This window comes from Caloenas nicobarica, chromosome 3, assembly GCF_036013445.1.
Source record: "Caloenas nicobarica isolate bCalNic1 chromosome 3, bCalNic1.hap1, whole genome shotgun sequence".
NCBI lineage: Eukaryota > Metazoa > Chordata > Aves > Columbiformes > Columbidae > Caloenas > Caloenas nicobarica.
The window spans coordinates 33,848,227-33,868,804 of record NC_088247.1 but is presented as its reverse complement, the minus strand read 5'-3'; the positions used below and the strand labels follow the sequence as shown (position 1 = coordinate 33,868,804).

The following is a 20,578-nucleotide window of genomic DNA, read 5'->3' as shown; positions in this document are numbered from 1 at the left end:
TTGTTCTTCCAACACGCCCAGATAGTTGAAGTCATCCATAAGAACCAGGTTCTGTTGACCCAAAGTTTGCTTAAGTGACCCAAATACTGCTTCATTTTCCTTATCACCTTTGTCTGCAGGTCAGTAACTAAGTTTCCCCCTGGAGACGACCTCTCTGATCTTGAAACAGAGGCATTCAATAGGGCTTCCAGAATCACCGTAGTTGACTTCTACACATTCAAGGTTCTTCTTAACACAGAAGGTGACTACTCCTCCTCTTCTTCCCTGCCTGTCTTTATGAAACAGCCTATAGCCTCCAGTCATGCGAGCTGTCCCACTATATTTCAGTTATTCCTATGATATCATAACTTTCCGACTCGATACAGAGCCCGAGTTCCTCCTGTTTGTTTCCCAGGCTGCGTGCACTGGTATAGATACACCTGAGGTGGTTGGTCATTCTGGTTCTCCTTTTGGGAGGCAGGTAAGGAACATTTGTCACTGCTTTGGTTGGCCTGGCTTACTCCCTAGCTGGATGCAATGGCGTGAGTGTTGCCACTTCAGACCCCATCCCACAGGTACTTCAGTTTAAAGCCCGCCTCACCAAGTTGGCCTTGCCTCTCCTAGACAGCTGGATCCCATCCTTTCCCAACAGGCTATGGTCATCACAGAGGCTGCACCAACTCCAAACTTTGTTGAGGTGTAGGCTCACACAAGAGCTATGTTTAATGTGCAGCTTGGCTCTTTGAGTGGCTGCCTTATTCAGCCCTTCCTCACCCTGCTTCGCTATACTGCTGCCTGCAGGTACACCACCGCAGGGAGGCTGTTGGTTTCTACATCATTACACAAAAAAAATCAGTAAAGCACGATAAGAAGTACCAAGCTGCTGAGGTGAGATTTACCTTCAGTGTGTCTTATAGAAAAAGCAAAGTACAAAAGTCAAAAGCTGAAAGAGAGAAGCAGCAGCACAAGGAGTTGAGTTTTCAGTATGCAGGTCAGTAGCCCCATTTGGCCCAGAAAGCCAGCTGCACTTGTCATGATGGTAATGATTAAAACTAAACTTAGCAGCTCCTGCCTAAATCATCCTGCTAGGACAGCAACATAAAGCAGGGAAGGAAAACAGAACATATCTAGTAGTACTGGATTAAGAAGCAGCAGGTGTCCCCAAGGGAAAATTACAATCGCCAGCATGTAGCTCAGCTGTAGTCTTCTGTGACATATAGTGCCAAATTAAAAATATTAATAGCTGAATAGTTAACTAATAGCATAGATCCAGCACAAAGAAAAACAAGAAAAAATACATGAACTCAAAGCCCAGGCAGTAAGAGGATGATCAGATCCCTTCTTAGAGAGCCAAAACTAACTGGTGAGTATCTCTTTGATATTTAAGAAATTACAAAAGGCTGTAAAACAGAAAGGCTTGATTTTACTACTGGATTTGAAATAAATCTAGAAAATCCTGAATTCAAAAAGAACAGATCTACACTAGATTTCTGTGTTATTTATATCTTTATCGGTTAAACATTATATACACTGTCTAAACAATTCTACTTGATATCAAGTGTATACTGCCAAGAAACACCTACAGAGACAGGATATTTACAACAGGTCAATTAATTCATTACTATCAACATTTCCACCAACATATAAATTTAAGCTATACAGAAAGAAAAACAAATGTCTGGTATTTCATATTGCTAACAAAATAGTAACAGCAGTAAACCAGATGCAAAACAAGTGAGAAATGAGCCTGAAATGAGCAATAGAAAACCAGTGTGCCTGGTTTTGCTATATGTTTTCTGTTAATTGTTTTAACATATGCACTTCGTGAACAGAATGTACACACTAATGCAATAAAAACCTTTAATGCTGTTCAAACCAAGCTGAGATGACAGAGTGAAAGCTGTTAAACACCTTACTCAGATAAGCTTCAGAACCACTCTATTACACAAACTTGCTGCTCTACAAAAAGAATTAGCAGTGAATTCTTAGATAAATTATAACTTTCTCTGGAATTTATTTTCACATTGGATATATAAATAGGTAACTGCCAGTGGAAATGTACCCAAAGTACACATTAACATGGCATTATTGAGAGGTGGATGTAAAGGCCCTTTTTTGGTCAAAGGGAGTAAGTGAACCATAAAAACAGAACAAAAACAATCAAGCTCCCTCACACATGAGCAGGTATGATTGGTGGATTGAATATTCTTTAACTAGCACTGATAAAGCACTCATTCAGTTAGTCTTCTTTATGCTCATTGCCATGCTCATTTCATCAACAGTGAGCTTACCTTTCCTTTCGGTCCAGATTGCTTAAAATATGAAAAAAGAAAAAAAAACATAAGATGCAAAGCCCCACATGAGTTGCATATCACTATATTCAAAAATTATTAAATATGAACTATAACTGTTTCATTGTCTCTTGCATTCACTGGACTAGTTTTCAAATGAGCATTATTATTTTTCACAGCATTCTTGTAACAGTAATTATAAATGCATAAACAAATGTTACTTCACAGACAGCAACAGTCAGTGGTCCAAATACTACACTGTCTTGCCTCTTTTTCCATCTGTAAAATTTGATTAATTCTGAACTCAATCTGGTCGTCTCAATTCACTGCAACGTAGAACCTGACATGACAGAATCCTAACACATGAATTAAGATCAAGCCTCATTTCTGATCCCCGACTGCCATGCAAAAAAGATAAAACAAATTTATATAACAACTCATTTCCAACTATTCAAAAATATTGAAGTGTTTAAATTGAGCAAAAAAAAAAATCAGAAAGCACTAAAATATTTAGGAGACCACATGCAATCACCCACTGGATAGAGAAGGATAAACAGAAGCAATCAGCCTGAGTTTCTGGCTAAAAAGAATCTCTAAAAATATTTAAGAATTAGGGACAAAAGTTTCAGAAATATCTCCTTTAACATTAAGGAATGTAGCTGGTGCTCACAACTCAGGTCTTTTGTATACCAAGACTGATATAAAAATAGATATAACTAAGACCAGCATGACAACAACTTGAAAACAGTATCTTTATCTCTCCTGCCTTTTCAAAACTTGTAATAAGGAATGCTGTAAGCTTTTAATCTGTGGGGCTGCTCCTCCCAAATATCAAAAGCCTGACAAACTGATGTCATATACACATTACACTAACATTATTCTAAACCAGCACAAATTCAAACTGTTTCCTGTTTTACTTCAGGCAAATTAAACAGAGTAATAATATTACAGAGTAATATAAACACACCCTCCTCACAAACAGAACGCTCACAAGAATAGAGCAAACTGAACCCTCTGTTACTCAGAGGAACAGCAGGATTGAAAGTAAACCAGGCAAGAAGGTAATCCTGATAATCCTAGAGAGTGCAGTATGAAAACACACTCAGTCTCCAAGGTGCTCTGGGTTCTGGGAAGACAGTAAAAGGAATTCAAAACCAAATGTGACCATTGCCACTTAGACTAGGGTTGGGGCAGGCAGTCAATGCTAAACACCATGTCTGTGCGGGTCACATCTGAGTTTATAACTCCGGTCAGATCCATCTTCATATTCTTGGCATAGTTAATATGTAACTTGGATTAACTGTTTATAGGTGCTGTAAAGAGTCCAACTGTTAAGAAGTGTAAACTTTAATAATAAGGAAACTTAAAGGCAGGAAAAAAAGATCCAGAATGCCTGATACTGTACATTGTCATTACAATAGATGCCTCACTTGCTTGTTTTAAAATCCCATATTATTAAAATCTATTTAAAAGAATTCTCACTTTTACATCTCAGAAAGGTTAAGAAATGAGAATCCTGGATAGATCCAGGAAACATAGTGAGCAGTGTCCCTACAAATTGCTTCATGCAGTTCATGCGTAAGATTTGTTAGACATGCTGTACATACATGCTATTCTAACGCCAAGCTTTAGAGAACCATCAGTCAATAGCATAAGAGAACTATGCATCCATTAAATCAAGCAAAATAGTTTGGACCAACTACAACAACAGGCTAAGCTGTAACTGAAAATCCATTGTATCAGAAGTGAACGAATTTTAATTTCCTCCCCAGATTCCACTAGAAAAAACATGGATAATATTTATCAAAATACTATTTTGAAATGACAATTTTGTCTGGAAACTTGTATTTTAAAAACAAGTGCAATAGATATTCAGCCAGAATTTAACTTAACATGCACATGCAAAAAAGCAGAGAAAGAAATGAGAAATACAGTACACATCACAAGCTCCAAATTCAACTTGATAAAGATTACAAGTGAGTTTCATAATTAGCTTGCCCCATGTGATACCATCCTCACTCAAAGTACGTAGCATAAATAACAGAATCTGTAACGCCAGTGCCAGAAACTCAATCTGCTCAGAACTAGTTTAATGATGTTTTTATTTTTGGTTATCCTTTCAATAATCCACTATAGATTTAAGAACGATACGTTAGGTTACTTCAGACTATTTTCCCCATGTTGTTATTGATCACGATACCATAAAACAATTCTACAAATGCGAATAATGTAAAAGGACATAACTTTGTGTTGTCTGTAAATTAGTATAGCAAAAAACCCCAACACCTTAGAAATCAATTTCCCTGCTACCAGATTTTCTTTGTCATGATATCTACATTGAATTTTATTCTTGGTTTGCCATCCACATTTTCTGCATATACTCCTTTCTGATGAGACACCACCAGAACTCCCTTTTAAACTCAACTATTTTCTAAAGACAGTAAAAAACTAGCAAAAAAAATATCCCAAACAACTAAAAATATATGATAAAAAAATTACCCACTCTATATGCACTGGAATTTTGTAATATGAACAGTTTTAAATAGTCCTCTCTTAGTTTTTTTTTTCCCTAACACCTATTCTTGTCTCATTCATAAACCTCCATTCCCCATACCAAGTAGTCTTGAGATCCCCCTTTTTTGTTAATTAAAAAAAAAAAGAGTATTACAAGAGGCCGTGTTCTATTAATTTTCAATTTTTAAACTCAGAAAGATATTTAGAAGCTTTTAAAAAGTAGCCAATTGGCAAAAGATACTGAAATTCAATATCCTTTGCACTGTTCCTCTAAAGCTCACCATCAGTCAACAAGATCATGTTCATACTGACATCTTTCTGTAGCAAAACATGGCTTGGAATTGTTATGACTATTTCCTGCCTTTGAAACTCCTAAAATATTCTTAGCATAAGAGCTATTTGTCTGTTGTTTGTGTAAATGAAGTACAACAACAATAGAAAAGAAAACATATTTAGAAACATTCAAGATGACTATTATCCAATTACTTCATGCAATATTCAGCTTGCTTGTATTATGCATTAGTTTGCTTTCTGCATGTCACACATACAAAGAAGTTGTTACTTTTTTTTTTCCACATTACATTGTAGGCTTATAAAGAAGCAAGTCCCATAGCTGAGAAAGACAAGCAGGCAAATCTAACATCCCCTCAAAATTAAGTTATCTCCGGAGCAGACTCTTGCATGCTGAAGAAGCCTATGGCACTGAACTAGGTGAATCCATGTTGACTGGCTGTTTCAAACAACCATCTTACAGCTTAATCAATACACTAGTATTATTAAGGTCAACATTCGTGACACAAGAAGAATCAGTCTCACATGGTTTTGCTTATTTCAAGTCATTTTAATTAGCACTGCAGATCAAGATTTTATCACTCAGACTTACAAATAAAAAAAAGTGAAAGGCAAGGGCATGAATGCTTAGAGATACCCTATGCTTTCCTCAATGGAACATCGAACAAAAATGTTCTAATAAGGTCTGCGTGTAAGAAGAAAAGAGCACAGGTGGTTCATCATAAACCACACTGGCAACACAAACCTCATCTTTCAGTTTAGTTCACGGGAAAAGTTCCACGAATCCTTCTTAGTCATTTCTCCTTGCAATGGTGGGAAGAAACGCAAAGAGATCTCTACTGCATCCACTGTTACTAAGGGGAAGGAAATGTCCATGCTATTTTCCAGTTACCACCAACAGTACAGTTTGAAATGGAAGGAGGTAACAACGGTGTAGGTCCTCAGGGACATGACTGTAAAATCAATTTTTCACTGTTTCTTCGACACCAGATTACCCTAATGCATGTTTGGATCACATCATTTATTCACATCAGTATATAGGCTTTGTTTTTCTGAAGGTAGCAAATGAAAGTGAGTGAAGTGGGATGAAAGAGAGTATGATGCCTACCTATGATCCCACCACCCCAAAAAATCTACACTAAAAAACAGAGAGGAAAGAAGGGAGCAGAAGAAGGAGGCTTCCAATTGCTAACAGGATAAAGCACTCTTGTGGGTTGGTGGAAATCCATGAAATTTGTAGATAAAAAGAGCTCTGAATGGACAAATTTTGAAAGAAAATTCCTTATAGCAATGGTTAGTTCATAAGTTTGTGACACGTGTTTGGTGTGAAAAGCCCGTAAAAACACCTGAAAAACAACCCTGCATTTTATAGAAGCCTGATGTAATTTAAGTTTTCAAAACAATGAAGTTCAATTCAGAATAGCTGAGTAAGATTCCCACTTTCCAGTCATCCATTCTAACAACTATTTATATAAATGCAAAACTTTGCTTCTGCGAGATGTCCCAGTTTATATGTTTTATGCTGTATTTACAGAATATACATGATCAACAGCTCGGTAACAATCTTTAGATGGAACTTACACAAGCTGGAGTTTCTGTGAGTTAGTATTTGATGACCATATTGTCAGTTATGTGAATTTCTACTGCATACCATGTTTGTCCATTTCAAAGTATCTTCTAAATATATTTACATTAGCAGGTGCTCTCCCACTGCATGTGTGTCATAGTGTGCTTTAAAAGTATTATTTATATAATCTTAGAATTTACTAAGTCCTAAATGGTAAGTTTTATTAAACTTTAGTAATTAAGATCAAAGCTCATGATCAAGAATGCACTGTATAGTTACTTATGTTTCTTTAAAACACTTCATAGCATAAGGAAAACCATTACGTACAAAACCAGAAGTGACTTTTTACAATGGGAACATCTGGAGAAACAAACGTAGTCTTACCTTTGGGCTGCTGTTTTTACTACTGGTGTCTGTGCATGTGCATGATGAAAACGTCTACCATGGACCACAGTTACGGGACAAGACATATTCTGAGTATTTTCACTGCAAATATACAGAAAAATTGTTTAAGAAAAGACTCTCATGTATTTGTACACTGTCTTAGCTAAAAATTGTGGTGTCCTGCTTTTACAATAACAGCCATACAAAACCAAAAATCAACAGAGTATTTCTGAATCAGTAATACAACTTGTTAGGATCATCTGACAGGCATAAAAACATTAATTCCTATAATAAAACAGACATAGAAGAGTATACACAATTTTATTTGTTCTCCTGGAAGAAAAGGTAAAGATTTTTAATAATTTTATCACCATCCAAAACACTGAACTAGCTCTCCTTTACTCAACCCCGTCACTGCAGAAAGACATTGCCTTTTTTAATGAATTATAGCCATCTATTATTAATATTATACTTCCAACTATACATTTTAATAATACATAATATTAACTTATTTAATATGACTTAAAGGACACAATATGTGAACAGACTGAAGTGCACGTTCAGGAATTTCCCTCATCTTATTACTCACAAGGAAAAATGAAACCAGCAAATGTATGTATGGAAGATGGCTGGTAACTCAAACAACACATCTCAAAAAGAAAAGACGGGGATTCTCAGGTGCTCAAATATCTCAGCAGGACTCTGCACAAAGATAGTATATTCACTCATGCCTTTTAGCATTTCTTTGGTTTCTTCATTTGTTGCCTTTTGACACTTTAATGTCATTACTATATGAAACAAGTAATTCTGCAGAGAACATTACTTGCCATTATCCTCTCTAGTGAAAGCTGATACAAAATACAGTAGATCAATAATACAGTATTGCTTGAAAGATTGTTAGACCCTAACAATTCTCCTGCATTCTTCTGTGACAGGACACAAAATACTACATTTGAAATGTTCAAAAAACATGCAACTTTTAACAGATAGCATGTTGATAATGCAAAATGTTTGTAATTATGGAAAAAAACACTTAAATTTTCCTTGTAAAATTGCTTGGAAATTTTAATTGCACTAAATAAAATTATGTGGAAAAGCATTCTGATTGATTTAAAATATTTCTCAGAATTATTCAGCAGAAGTTTTGCTCCTGCTGTTTGTGCTGTTATGAACAATGAAAAAAACTGAAGTACCAAAATTCTCAAAAAAGCTGACATGCAATTCCTAATCCTTCCTTTACATTCCCCCAAAAGATGAAAGTGAGCCAACTGCTTGCTTGCTTTTTAACTTTCTTTTCAGTTTAGCACTACTAAATCTTTCAGGAGTCTTATATCGAGTATCATAAGTCAATATTAGAAGCTTTCAGAGTATTTCTGACTGATTGCAAGAAGACTATTACAATCTGAACGTGACATGATCATGTACATAACAGAACGAGACCTATCAAAACCAACCAAACAGTAGAACTCTTTTCTAGGATATGAAGTTTGGAAACATCATAAATGTTCTGGGTTAACAGTTCAACTTCCTCCAGAACTAACCTAATAGTGTCCCATTCAATCGCCAACCTCTTGAAAGTAAATACACTCATCTCCCATGCTTCCAAACCAAGTCTATGCAACTCTAGCTTGTCAGTCATCATCCAGGCTAATTTACAGTGGACCTTCTGTTTAATGTTGTGACCTGAGAAATAAAAAGCTGACAGACACTTGCCCTGAATACTTTAGGGTGTCTCAAATCCTCTCTGGCTTCCGGTTTAATGTCTTTGAGAGAGATACTAGAAAAGAAGGAATGCCTTCTCAAATGCTTAAGACTTAAAGAGTTTAAATAAGCAAGCAAGTCTATAAATATACCTATCTCATGTGTTATAATTTTATTTGCTGAATCTGAGTTTTGCCAAACTGTCATGATAGGGAAACTCTAAGTCTTGTGCTCCCGCAGCACAAAAAACTGTTAAGCAGCACTTCTGCTTTCTGCCTTACACTCAAGTAGTGAGAAGCTCCAGTAGGTGCTGGAATAGAATATCGCAGCCTGCTGGGTGATCAGATTTTAATCAAAGCAGACTGTTCTAGATGGCACACTTAACTGGTTCATATGGCATCAGATATGCTTCCAAGTAGGCCAGCTGTAAAATACAATCTGCTCCATTATCCTGCTCTTTGAATAGAACATACCCAGTACAGACAGAATCACCAGAAAGTTTAATCATAAAGTTCTAGAAAGTCGCAAAATGGGCACAACCAAACTGAAATCTGGGTTTGCAAGTTTCTGCAGTTTCAAGAAAATTAACATACAACACTAAAACTAGGGTAACGGTCAGAAAGTTCACTGAAAGAACAAATGTTGTAGAAGTCTCAAAGAACTTACAATATATTAACAATATATGTCTCCTTAACCTGATCTTAGAAGCCACAGAACCATTTAAAGTCTAGGCTCTGATGAAAACAAGGTTACACTATTTCATTTTGTCAACTGATCCTAGAAACTTCTTAACGCCACAGATTCAAAAGGCAAAGCACAGAGAAATCTTGCACTGGGCAAAGAGGTGGTTCTAGAAGCAATGGACTATTAAGTTAGAGTTTGATACTAGATTTCCTTAACCAGATAACAGATGGTAACTTCTTAGTTGGTTTAAAATTTTGTACACGCAAGTGGAGATGTACAGGGAAAATTTCTTCTCACTGTCTTTACACATCCCTTCTTCCTGTCACTCATTCCCTGAATTCTAGGTAATATTGTACTACAATAACACTAATTTGAATCAAGCCCCACTGATCTGAAGAGTCTTTAATCCCTATTCTGCAGACAAAGTCACCACGAACAGCTCAAGTATCTCATCTTCCTATACAGAATCTAGCAGCTTAACTGCACAATCAGCCTTCAGAATTTTCTCTAGTTGAAGAATCCAGCTATTGAAAGGATAATTATTAAGCACTGTCAAAGTGAATACATCACCAATCTTCACTACAGACAGTGACTGGATAACAAATCTTTATTGATTTGGGGATTTCGTTGTCACATGTGTGCTACGAAATATAACACGCTGTCACAATTAAGGTATTAAATCAAGATAATCACATTTTCAAGCAGACTTAGTGACCAAAACCTGAAAGGAGTTTAATAATGTTGGTAGTGTGAGTTTTAATCAAACATTAAGTGCTTATGGCAGTCACAGTGGCCCACACACATTCATTATTCCCCACAAAATTTCTTCATTAATGACAGTTTATTAAGAAGAAGGTGGCTACTTATATTTTCCATTTAAATTCAGCATGCAGCTCAGTACTAGTCAGAAGGTAGACGGTGCTTTCAAAGTAGAAGGTGTGACCTTTAAGTAAGGTAATATACATGCAACAGATTTTACTTTTTTTTAGTTTAATTTTCTAAATCATACTAAGTTTTAGGTTTATAATGCAGCATTTGTCAATAGAATTAAATGTTTACACTGTCTAAAAAAACCTCAGCAATTATTTACTTTAAAAACAGAAGAAACCCACATACCTTTCTGGAACTTAAGAAAAACACAAATACAGTCAAGTCAAGACTGCTTTAACAGAAGAGGGACAAAAATTACATAGTAAGGTTGGATTTCAGTACAAATCCCACAGCCAGATAGAAAAAAAATCTAGTTTCCAGAGGATTAGAGGAATCATACTTTAAATGATTACGTTTCTCAAACAACAAATACAAGTACATGCATGGGCTTCTTCACTACTAAAACAGAGCAAAGAAGTCCTGACAGATTTATAACAGGCATTTCTATCTTTATGTCTACATCCATGAATAGAATCCTAAAGAACGGAAGTAACCAGAATGATTCCATGAGAACTGGCCAATTTGAAAAGAAGGAAGCCAGAAACTTGGATTTAATCTTATAAATCTTCTGTGTGTCTTAAAAATTAAAGACTGAAACACAAAACATCATTTGCATAGCATAAATCAAGGATAATGAAGTACTGCGTTAATTTGTGTAAAAAGAACTAAATACAGGGATGGAAGTACCCATATGCAGAGTTCGCAAGAACTGCCAAGGAAGTGCTTGAATGGGTTGAAAAATAACAGACACCTGTACAATGACTAAATTCTAACCTATGAAAAAAAATACCTGCCATTATTAAATCTATTTTATTTAAAAAAAGCTTTTAAGTTCCAAATAACATCCTATCAGTCTTCCTCAAAAAACAAGACACTGTCTGTATTCCCACCAAAAGAAAAGAGGGAAAATATAGGTGCGCTCTCATCAAAAAGCTCAGCGAAATAGTTCTTGTAAATGTCTGATTTGTGGATCTGATCAGGTCTGAAACATCTGTGGAGAGAATGCAGAGTTTGCTTTTATGTTTCCTTGGACGTCGGGAAGGCAGTGACTTTGGTTTAGGTTTATATGAACAAACCCTATACAACAAAACTCCATGGCTAGAGGTGAATTTTTAGACAGTGATGAGATGGGAGAGAGTAATACTTTTATGTACGTTTACAAGCATTTTTTTTTGTTTTCACTAATGTAACATTTAGCTAGAAAGCATGCATCTCAGACAAGTTCATGATCGAAAACTTAATAAAATGTAAAAAAAAAAAAAGTGTTAAAGATAGACACTTAAGCTTATTCAAAATACCCTACTATATAATACTTATTATTCTGTAGTTACTGCTCCAAACATACATTACATAATAATGTATGTCATTTATAAGAACAATAACTTGAACTATTACAAGTGCAGAATTTTACTCATCAGTGAAAGTTCCACTGGTTTTTGTCAAAACGAAGCCACCAGAAAAAGAATGCAGGATAAGAATAGCCATCATTCACCTAGTACATTAAACTATTGTTTATGTGGCCCTTACAGCAGTAGTCCCTAAGAAGAAAATGTTCATAACTGGTATTCTTTCATCAGAAAATTCAGGATCTGTGGGGGTTAGTTTTGTTCTGGGTTTGTTGTTTGTTTGTTTTGTTTTGTGGGGTTTTTGGTTGTTGTTGTTTCAGCTTTTTTTGTTTTCTTTTGTGTTTTTTGTTTTGCTTTATGGGGGTTTTTTGGCATTTGTTTGTTTTGTTTCGATTTAAGAGCATGCATTAATTTAAGACCAACCAGAAGCTACAGAAAAACTAAATTAGAGTGCTATGGATCACATTTGGTTAAGATAGTGGATGAAGAGTCATCCAGGTTTCGAAATGCAACAAGATAGATTAATATGTGGGAATAGGTTATGATTACAACATAAAGGCAAGAAGAATCCTTATTTTGACTGAAATATGTACAATTCTTGTAGTAGTTCTTCTCTATCAAACTGATGGACCACCAGTCCAGACTGGAAATTCTGGATTTGTTCCCTGTACACCAGCCTCAAAGATCAGAGCAGCAGGAGAGGACACACATCGCATAGAACCTCAAGAACTTATTTTCTCAAGTAACTCTGATAAGACAGTTCTACTAACCAACAATGCCCTATGGATCAGCATGCACGAATGAAGACGAGGACATCCCTCACACAGCTATGTATAGGTTAGATATTCGACAACTGGCCCAACTAGAGCTACCTATCTTATGAATTTTTCCTTCCTGCAAAGGCAACCAAATTGAGTGAGTGCACTTTATCAATATGAAACACTCCCAGGGAAAGTTACATGAACATATCACTTTTTATTACACACTAAATAAAGAGATCGCTCTGTTACAAGCTAGGGTCAATAGAAGCAAACAAGTACAGCACTGAATGTTTAAACGCGGTTCCTGTCAGCTCTAAATGCAAGCGACAGTCTCAAGCTACCATGTAGGAGTACAGGTATTTGCTGAATCCTTTAAAGGAATAGCCCATGACTCCTAAATCAAATGGTATCTTGCAGTAAAGAAAACAGAAAATACATCCTGAGTTAACCTTGGCAATTCGCAGTCATGGAAAAAGAAATTCTTGATGGTGATGTTAGAAATATCCTTCTACTTGCTAACACTGCATAGAGGAAACAAAAGCACACGCAAACAACATTGGCAATGCACTGACAAGTATGCCAGTGAATGCTCTATTTTAATAATCTTCTGGAATTTTAATAATGTGCTATTTAACATTTTGGAAGAGGAAAGACCTTAACGATCTAGTTCTGTTTATTTATTACTGATTTATATCAATGATCAAGTAAGTAAACATAAAACTAAATGTAGTACCTCAGTTTCTTGCTATTTCCCATCATGTTGAGGCCAATTGAGTTCCCTCTAAAAAGTCTCAAGCCTCCAGCTTTGCCTCGCCTGGCATATGGTTTTAGGGAATCACCACTGGTGCCAACAGCTCCAGGCCGACAACGAAGTGACTGTAACAAGAGGATTCAAGTACATTAAAATAGTTGTATAAAATTTAAAAGGAAAATACAAATTACAAAACATTTACGTAAATATTACTTAAGCTTCATTTTCAGACTGTTTTTATACAAAATTTCATGTAAAATACACCCCGTCTACACCTTTACTCACTACGATTCCTTACTAACCAAAATATGAATATTTTCAAAGTATTATGAAGCATCGTGCAGTAGTAAGCTATTTCAGTATATATCAAAAACCACAAGAAGCATGGCTTTTGCCTATGACAGAAGTTAGAGGAACACACAAATTAAGGGTACACAGATAAACATTTTGAACATATGTTGCTATATCAACACAAACTTTCATTTTGTAATACCACACAGATGACTATGCAACATTGTTTAAGAATCTAGCAAGCTTTAAAGATACATTTTCACCATGAGATAAACAGTACTTACCTTTCTTTCTTCACTGAGACTGAAAGGTCCATCACTGTCAGTTATGCTGAGCAGATTTGCCTCACTAGATAAGGGAGAGAAAAGTAGATACACTGTAATGCAGCAGAGCACCAGCAAAACACTTTAAACACACAAAGGGTGCTTTTTTTTCCCCTTCCCTAAGTTTAAATGTATCACATACACATATATATATATCTATATATCTATCTGCCCAAAACAACAGGAATACAAAGTGGGCAACATAGTGATTCAGATGTATTATGTGAACTTGAAGCACACATCAAATTATTTCACAAAAGGCAGAATTAGAACGATGTTATTAATTCAAAATACAGAATACTATTGAACCTTCAATACTGTTATGGCAACATTACAGATAACATGAAAGATCCTATGAAACCCTATGCATAAATTGAGTCAGATACCAAATTAACCCATAAACCATAGTTTTAGTTTGTTCAAGCATATTAATGTTCAAGTATGAAGTTTATAACTGCAACCTTCGCAATGCTTTAGGAGAAGAATTCACATATAACTTAATTTTACCCTATAGCAATTACTGCCAAAATATGTCTTTGCTAAAAATACTGTATTCAGTTTGGCTCAACTGCTCATTAAAATGTGTTTCTTCAGTACTTCTGTCTATTATCTTCAACTATTATAATGGGGAAGAAGATAAAAAAAAAAAGAAACCCACCCCATGATACTGTGAAAATGTACTCTTTTCAGTAATAGGCAATTATCCTCAAATAATCTTGAATATTTAAATTAAAACCCCCATCATACATTTATACTGATAGAAATGAGATTAGGCTAACGCATTCTTGCTTCCAGGAGAAGCAACCTGCAGATAATCCCATCTCATTAATTCTGACATGGTTACTCCTCTCTTGGCTGCAACAATATAATACAACTTTTAGCCAACTTGCAATTGCATGTATTTTAGGGCTTTTGGTTAAGATCATTCAGGCAGAAATTACTTAAGAACACAAGCAATTATGCCAGGAGTTCCAAAGAACAGCTACAGAACAGAAACAATGATGGAGGTGAAAGTGGAATATTTCTTAGGTGCAGGTACAACATGTTGACTGCAATATACATAGTGACTTCAGCTCTTTAGATATAAGGTCACTACTCAGGACTCCACCCTTCCCAATTTCCTAAAAAACTTCTTCCATGCACAAGATTTCCCTTCATGATACAATTTATTCCTCCATCTTATGCAATACAGATATTTCTTCTGCAAAATAAAAGAAAAAAGTTTTTGACTTGTAGAGTGAGAACTGCAGACCCTGAAAGTTCAGGAGATAATACTGCGCGCACAGTTGGTTTTGATATGGGAAGAATGTTGTGAATGTCAACGCTTTGCCACCGGCGCTGTTGTGTTTTCCTTCCATTTACAGACCACAACAATTCTAGGTGCAGAATGGTAAAACAAACACTGTAGTGGATCATGACTAATTTCCAACGTAAAGTGTCACAAAAACAAAAGAGTACAGTTGTACTTCTGTACAGACTATCCATGGATATTGAAATTTTAAAATACTGTCATTTTTTTAAGAATAAATAAAACATTGCAGCACAAACACGATACATTTTCCTCCTTCAGCTCCAGCTTGTACAAAAATCACGATGATTTTCAAAATGCCTGTGTACATAGCTATACTTCTAGGGCTTCAAGATGCCACAATACTGCAACCATTTTAACAAAGGGGGTTTGGGTCAGTGAAAGAGAAGGTAACAGACTACAAATGAAAAAATAGTGAAAAGAATCCTTAAACCAAACTGAACAAGTCTCATGATGCAACTAAGATGACAGGACTAGAAAAATATTTGGGAATTGGATGTTTTTAAAGAACCAGTATTTTTAGATTTTAAGGAATGCAAAGTATATGCACCAGTAACAAAAAGGCTGTTTTTTCAGACAGCAGAATACATAGCAACTGAGTAATGTCTATTTGCTCATGTATCACATGCTTACAGTTGTCTGCTTAAAATGTGCAATTTATACAGACAAGGAAAAAACCCACTATACCACACTCCCACATACCAGACAATACCATATTAACAGTATTGAAATGAAACCTCAGTAGTCTCACTGGGAGGAGGTGATGCCTCCACACTTTGCCACTTTTAACCAGGGCACCAGAGAAAGATTTCCACATCAGAACAATCATTTCTAACTTTTCAATATTTTAATTAAAATTTTATAACAAATTAAAGTTAAGTCCTTACTAAAATTAAGAAAAAAAAAACCGGAGTTCTTTGCAAAGCGCAATTCATAATTACATTTTCAAATTTAGGCATTGAATATGAAAAAAAAAAATCTTTGCACTTCACTCTAATCACTTGCCATTTGTTTAATGTTCTTAAACATTAAGAACTGTGCAATAACTACTTAGATACTTCAGTTAAATAGACCGTGTTTTTAGTACTATCTACAAGTAACCCAAACTTTAAACCTCTGTTGATCACTGAGGTTACACTCCAATGAGCTGCAAGCATTCTTTACTCAACTACCAACTGATGCAGTCACATTTCAAACATAATTGGAATTTACTTCTGAAAACTCTCACAGATAAAACCAGGCAGCTGACATATTTCCCCTCACAGCACACTGTGTACATTCTTTATTTTACATTACATGGTGGTAGGCAGCACATTAAAAAAAGCCCTGGTATCAGAGGTACAAGAGAAGCAGCAGTATTATTCAACTCATGCACAATGCCACCCTATTAAAAATAACCTTAGCTAAAACAATTAAAAATTAAGAACTGAGGCTCTGAATAGAAAGTTTTTTATCAATTTAAAGGTTATAGTGCCTTACTAACGGAGTCAAAAAAGAAGCATAAAACACCTATGTATATATGGCACATTTCTTGAGAAAGGAATAAAAAGAAAAAACGAATTGAAAAAAAGCTAAACAGAAATTAAAAAACCCCACAACTTATAATTATTTTTCCAGTTGGGAATACAAGGGAACAAGCAGCTTATCCCCCTAAATAAAATGAAACAAAAATGTAAACTTTTTGAAAGAAAATGTTAGTTAAGAAACGATACCATAGTGCAAGTAAATTAGACAGACGCATTTATTTGTATTCGTTTTTTTGACAAGGCCATTCTTGAACAAATCTCAGTGGAAGGTCCAAGTCTGGACTATTAAAAAAACCAGTATGACAGACAAGACAAACTGAGCCCATCAATTTACAAAACCACTATGTGGCATATATCAAGACATATTTCACACACATTTACTGAGCTATTAAAAAGGAAGTAAATATAAACTGGTCTTTTTTTCTGCTGTTCTACATAAAGGTTCCTCTCCTTCTGTGTGATCTCCAAGTACAAAGCAAGAAAAAGTCTTAAGTCACTTGCTATCATCTTGATTGCTATCTTAAGTAGATCAAATCTTGTAAATCATCAATAATGTTATTTTTACTCTTTCAAGTGGACTGACAAGCATCTGCAAGCATTTACTTTGGGATAAGATACTTGTCAGTTCCCATTTTGAATTTCCATAACTCATGCTGAGTATCAACTCCGTCAGCACTTAAAGAAATATATATTGTGTTGGGTGATCATTTATTTTTCCAAATCTTCTTCAGTTTACAGAAGTTCTTTACTCTTTTTGTGTTCGTTACTTCACACATTACCATTACAAGACAGCTCATCTAATTCCCCAAATAAGTTAAACAACACACTTCTTTTAAAATAAACTACCTACTCTAAAAAACGCTTTGGTAGGAAGTCATCAGCCACAAACTTTATGCTCATCTCACTGGAAAGATAGTCCAAACAGACATCCATTATTGACCAATAACGTTACCACAGATCTCATCGGACAATACAAGAATACAGCCAATCCTTTAAGCACTGGAATGTTATTCTTGGGCCAGTTCAAAACAAACTATTGTGTGTCTGCCATTAGGAGGGTAAAAAGCTGTGATAAGGTCAGACACTAAAATGCTGGTGCCTCAACAATAAGCATGAGACGGATCCAGATGTTTGCTTCAGATTTACAGCTCTCTCCATGCAGAAATACACTAAGTTCCAAGCATTGCTAGTAAATATCAGCATACTATAACAAATAAGAATGACACGTAAAAAAAAATTGCCAGAATGCATACTTATCGCATAGTATACTCAAAATATTTGTGGGAAACAAAGCTTTATGCTGGAACAATTCCGTGAACTAAAGCTGATAATCTTTGAAATGTTCTGCTAAGGGTAAAGGGAATTCAGAAAGAAAAGCACAATTTACTGTCAAATCATCTGTTTTCACAAGATTTCTTTCTGTCAGTATTTTGTTATACAAAGCAAAAATGTATCAGAAAAGTAAAACAGATAAATTATTTGAAAATGCTCAAAGCTTACAATGCCATTGAGACCAAAAAAAAAATCTGGTGTTACCAAAAGTAAATACGTGGGCAGCTTAAAACATAAAGCAGTTTGGAGGGAGCAAGAAGTTGCCTGAAACGGCATCAGAGGATGGGGAAGCAAAAAAGGCAGGATCTCCAGTTTAAATCAATTTTCAACTACTCTTTCATCTATACTTCCAAATAAGATTCTGCATAATTCATAGGTATAAAACCAAATTACTGATGTGAGTAGGTAATAAAATTTCAATACTGGCTATGGCAAAACTGTTCATTGTACAGAATATTTGAAAGGAATGAAAAATCACTCAGAAATACCATGTTAAAACCAGATACAATTATATAAAACATATGGTCTATAATCATTTTTTAAACTTTTTTTTAGCATCACTACACTGTGCATATCTCATCTGTGTTCTTAAGTCAACATCAGCTGCAGACAGATGGAAAACAGCAGTGAATTACTAGAAGAAAAAAAGCTGCTATGCTTACAAATATGAGTTATTTTTATTTCTCAAGTAAAATGCAAATACTAACTGTATTGTATGTACTGCCACTACCTTTAGAACATATTATTGTAAATTACTGATGTAAAATTGCTAAGAAAAAAGCAAGTTTAATTTTAGAAAACTAAAATGTCCCTAGATTGAGAACCTTTTAAAAATTGGTTTTAACTTCTGATACAGTTCTGTTTTGACAAAAGCCCTTAATGTTTACCTCACACTTCAATGAACTCCTGAACTCATGTTTTAATGATGAAAACATCACATTTCTTAATGTTTTTGTAAGATTACAGCATAGCCCACTGCTGCAGCCTAGGTGGTTATGTGTCTACTAATACTTTCCTATCTCCCTTCCAGTGCACAACATTTGGCAGAATATTATAAGATAAAAGTTCATATAAAAATTATTTTTGAACTTGAACTAAAGGATTCTGTTTCTCTTTACCAGAGATCCATAGCATCCTTTTAAAACTTACAGGTCCTATTCTCCAAATATCTAAGAAAAACAAATAAAGCTAACATGTATTCTTCATGCACGAAATGTTGTTCTTTTAACAATTCTTTAGTCTTTTTTGGAATAAATGCATTAATATTGAGAAAGCATGCTAGTAACAATAAAATGTCACAAGGACAAAGTATGTATTCAAACAACACACATGGGATTTAAGCATCAGTCAAAATCCAAACATACGAAGAAATAAATGATCTGGGAAGAAAACCAGCCATAACTCTACCCAGTGAGCTAAGTACAAGGGAGAAAAACCTACAATCTTTTAAGCTCAGTTTAATTTGATGTAGGCCTACAGCTACTGAAGTACCTTAATCATAAATGTGAAGTACTGACTAGCATCACCACTAAAAGGAAAAGTTGAAGCCTCACGTTCACAATTAAATTTACATTATAATGCATTTTTATATGGCAATATCATTTAAAATAATCACTTATTTGAAAACATTTTTCTTAATCACTGACATTTTCAAGATACTATATATTGTTTCTTATTAATAAATTACAAAAAATTTGTATTTATAAATAGACACTTATACTTTCAATAGCCTAGATAAAAGCATTCTTACTCTTTCTCTGCATCTCCTTCACTTTCTTCAGCATGATCAAAGCTCCAATTATTTTTAAAACCTCCATCTCTCTTGGACTGTGATCTATCCAAAGCTGAAATGAGAACAAGTTACGGTAAGTCTTGATTTCAAGTTGAGTAATTAGTTAACACAAACTAGAGGAGTAAACCAGATGTATATATTTTCCACAAGTATTTATTTTGTTGATGTCAATGTTTATCATACAACAAAATGAGTTCATCAATGCAGTGGTGATTCATTTTCCTAAATAAATGAAAGTGAGTATCTGTCAACACCTTGATTACTAATGCGACAAGCTAGCAAGTTATTAAAAATGATGACATGAGGTAGTTTTACAAGGATTTCAACTGTTTTACTTACACCTGTAAAGTTAAGGGCTCCTTCTCTGATATCAACTATACGCCACACAGAGAAAAGGTCCTTACATTTATGATTGAAATGTCTAATATCCAAGCACATCATTAATTTTTCCATATAAAAGCAACCACCCCAAGTAAAATTGCAACTTTTTTTTTTTCTTTTTCTTTTTTTTTTTTTTTAATTCAACATCTGACACTGACTTGAATTAACATCTGATGCTGGCTGAAATTTCAGTGTTAGCATCAACTAAGTGAAAACCTGGACATTCTGAGAACTGTCATACTACATCAAATTTCAGATTTATCTACTGCAATATCTAACAGTATGGACATTTTGATATAATATGATAGCACTCATTAAAGCACAGCACTGTTCATCCCATGACCTAATTCTTGTGGCTAAGAGCTGTCTCACACAAATTCTGTATGCCACACTATGCAGCAGCTTTGATTTTGGTATAATTTAAA

General features: G+C 34.9%; 1 protein-coding gene across 2 annotated transcripts in view; it reads right to left on the bottom strand.

Moving 5' to 3' along the window:
- The window catches only part of SENP6 (SUMO specific peptidase 6), a 79,125-nt gene that overhangs the window by 38,152 nt on the left and 20,395 nt on the right, over positions 1–20,578 (bottom strand). Inside the window, exons 2-6 of one of the 2 annotated variants that reach the window (XM_065631800.1) lie at positions 19,731–19,824; positions 13,775–13,838; positions 13,182–13,324; positions 7,027–7,128; positions 2,271–2,291 (exon numbers count right to left, since the gene is read on the bottom strand). In XM_065631800.1, the coding sequence (XP_065487872.1) occupies positions 2,271–2,291; positions 7,027–7,128; positions 13,182–13,324; positions 13,775–13,838; positions 19,731–19,824 (424 nt within the window). The remainder of the gene's footprint in view (positions 1–2,270; positions 2,292–7,026; positions 7,129–13,181; positions 13,325–13,774; positions 13,839–19,730; positions 19,825–20,578) is intronic. The other variant, XM_065631801.1, reaches the window with a different exon arrangement.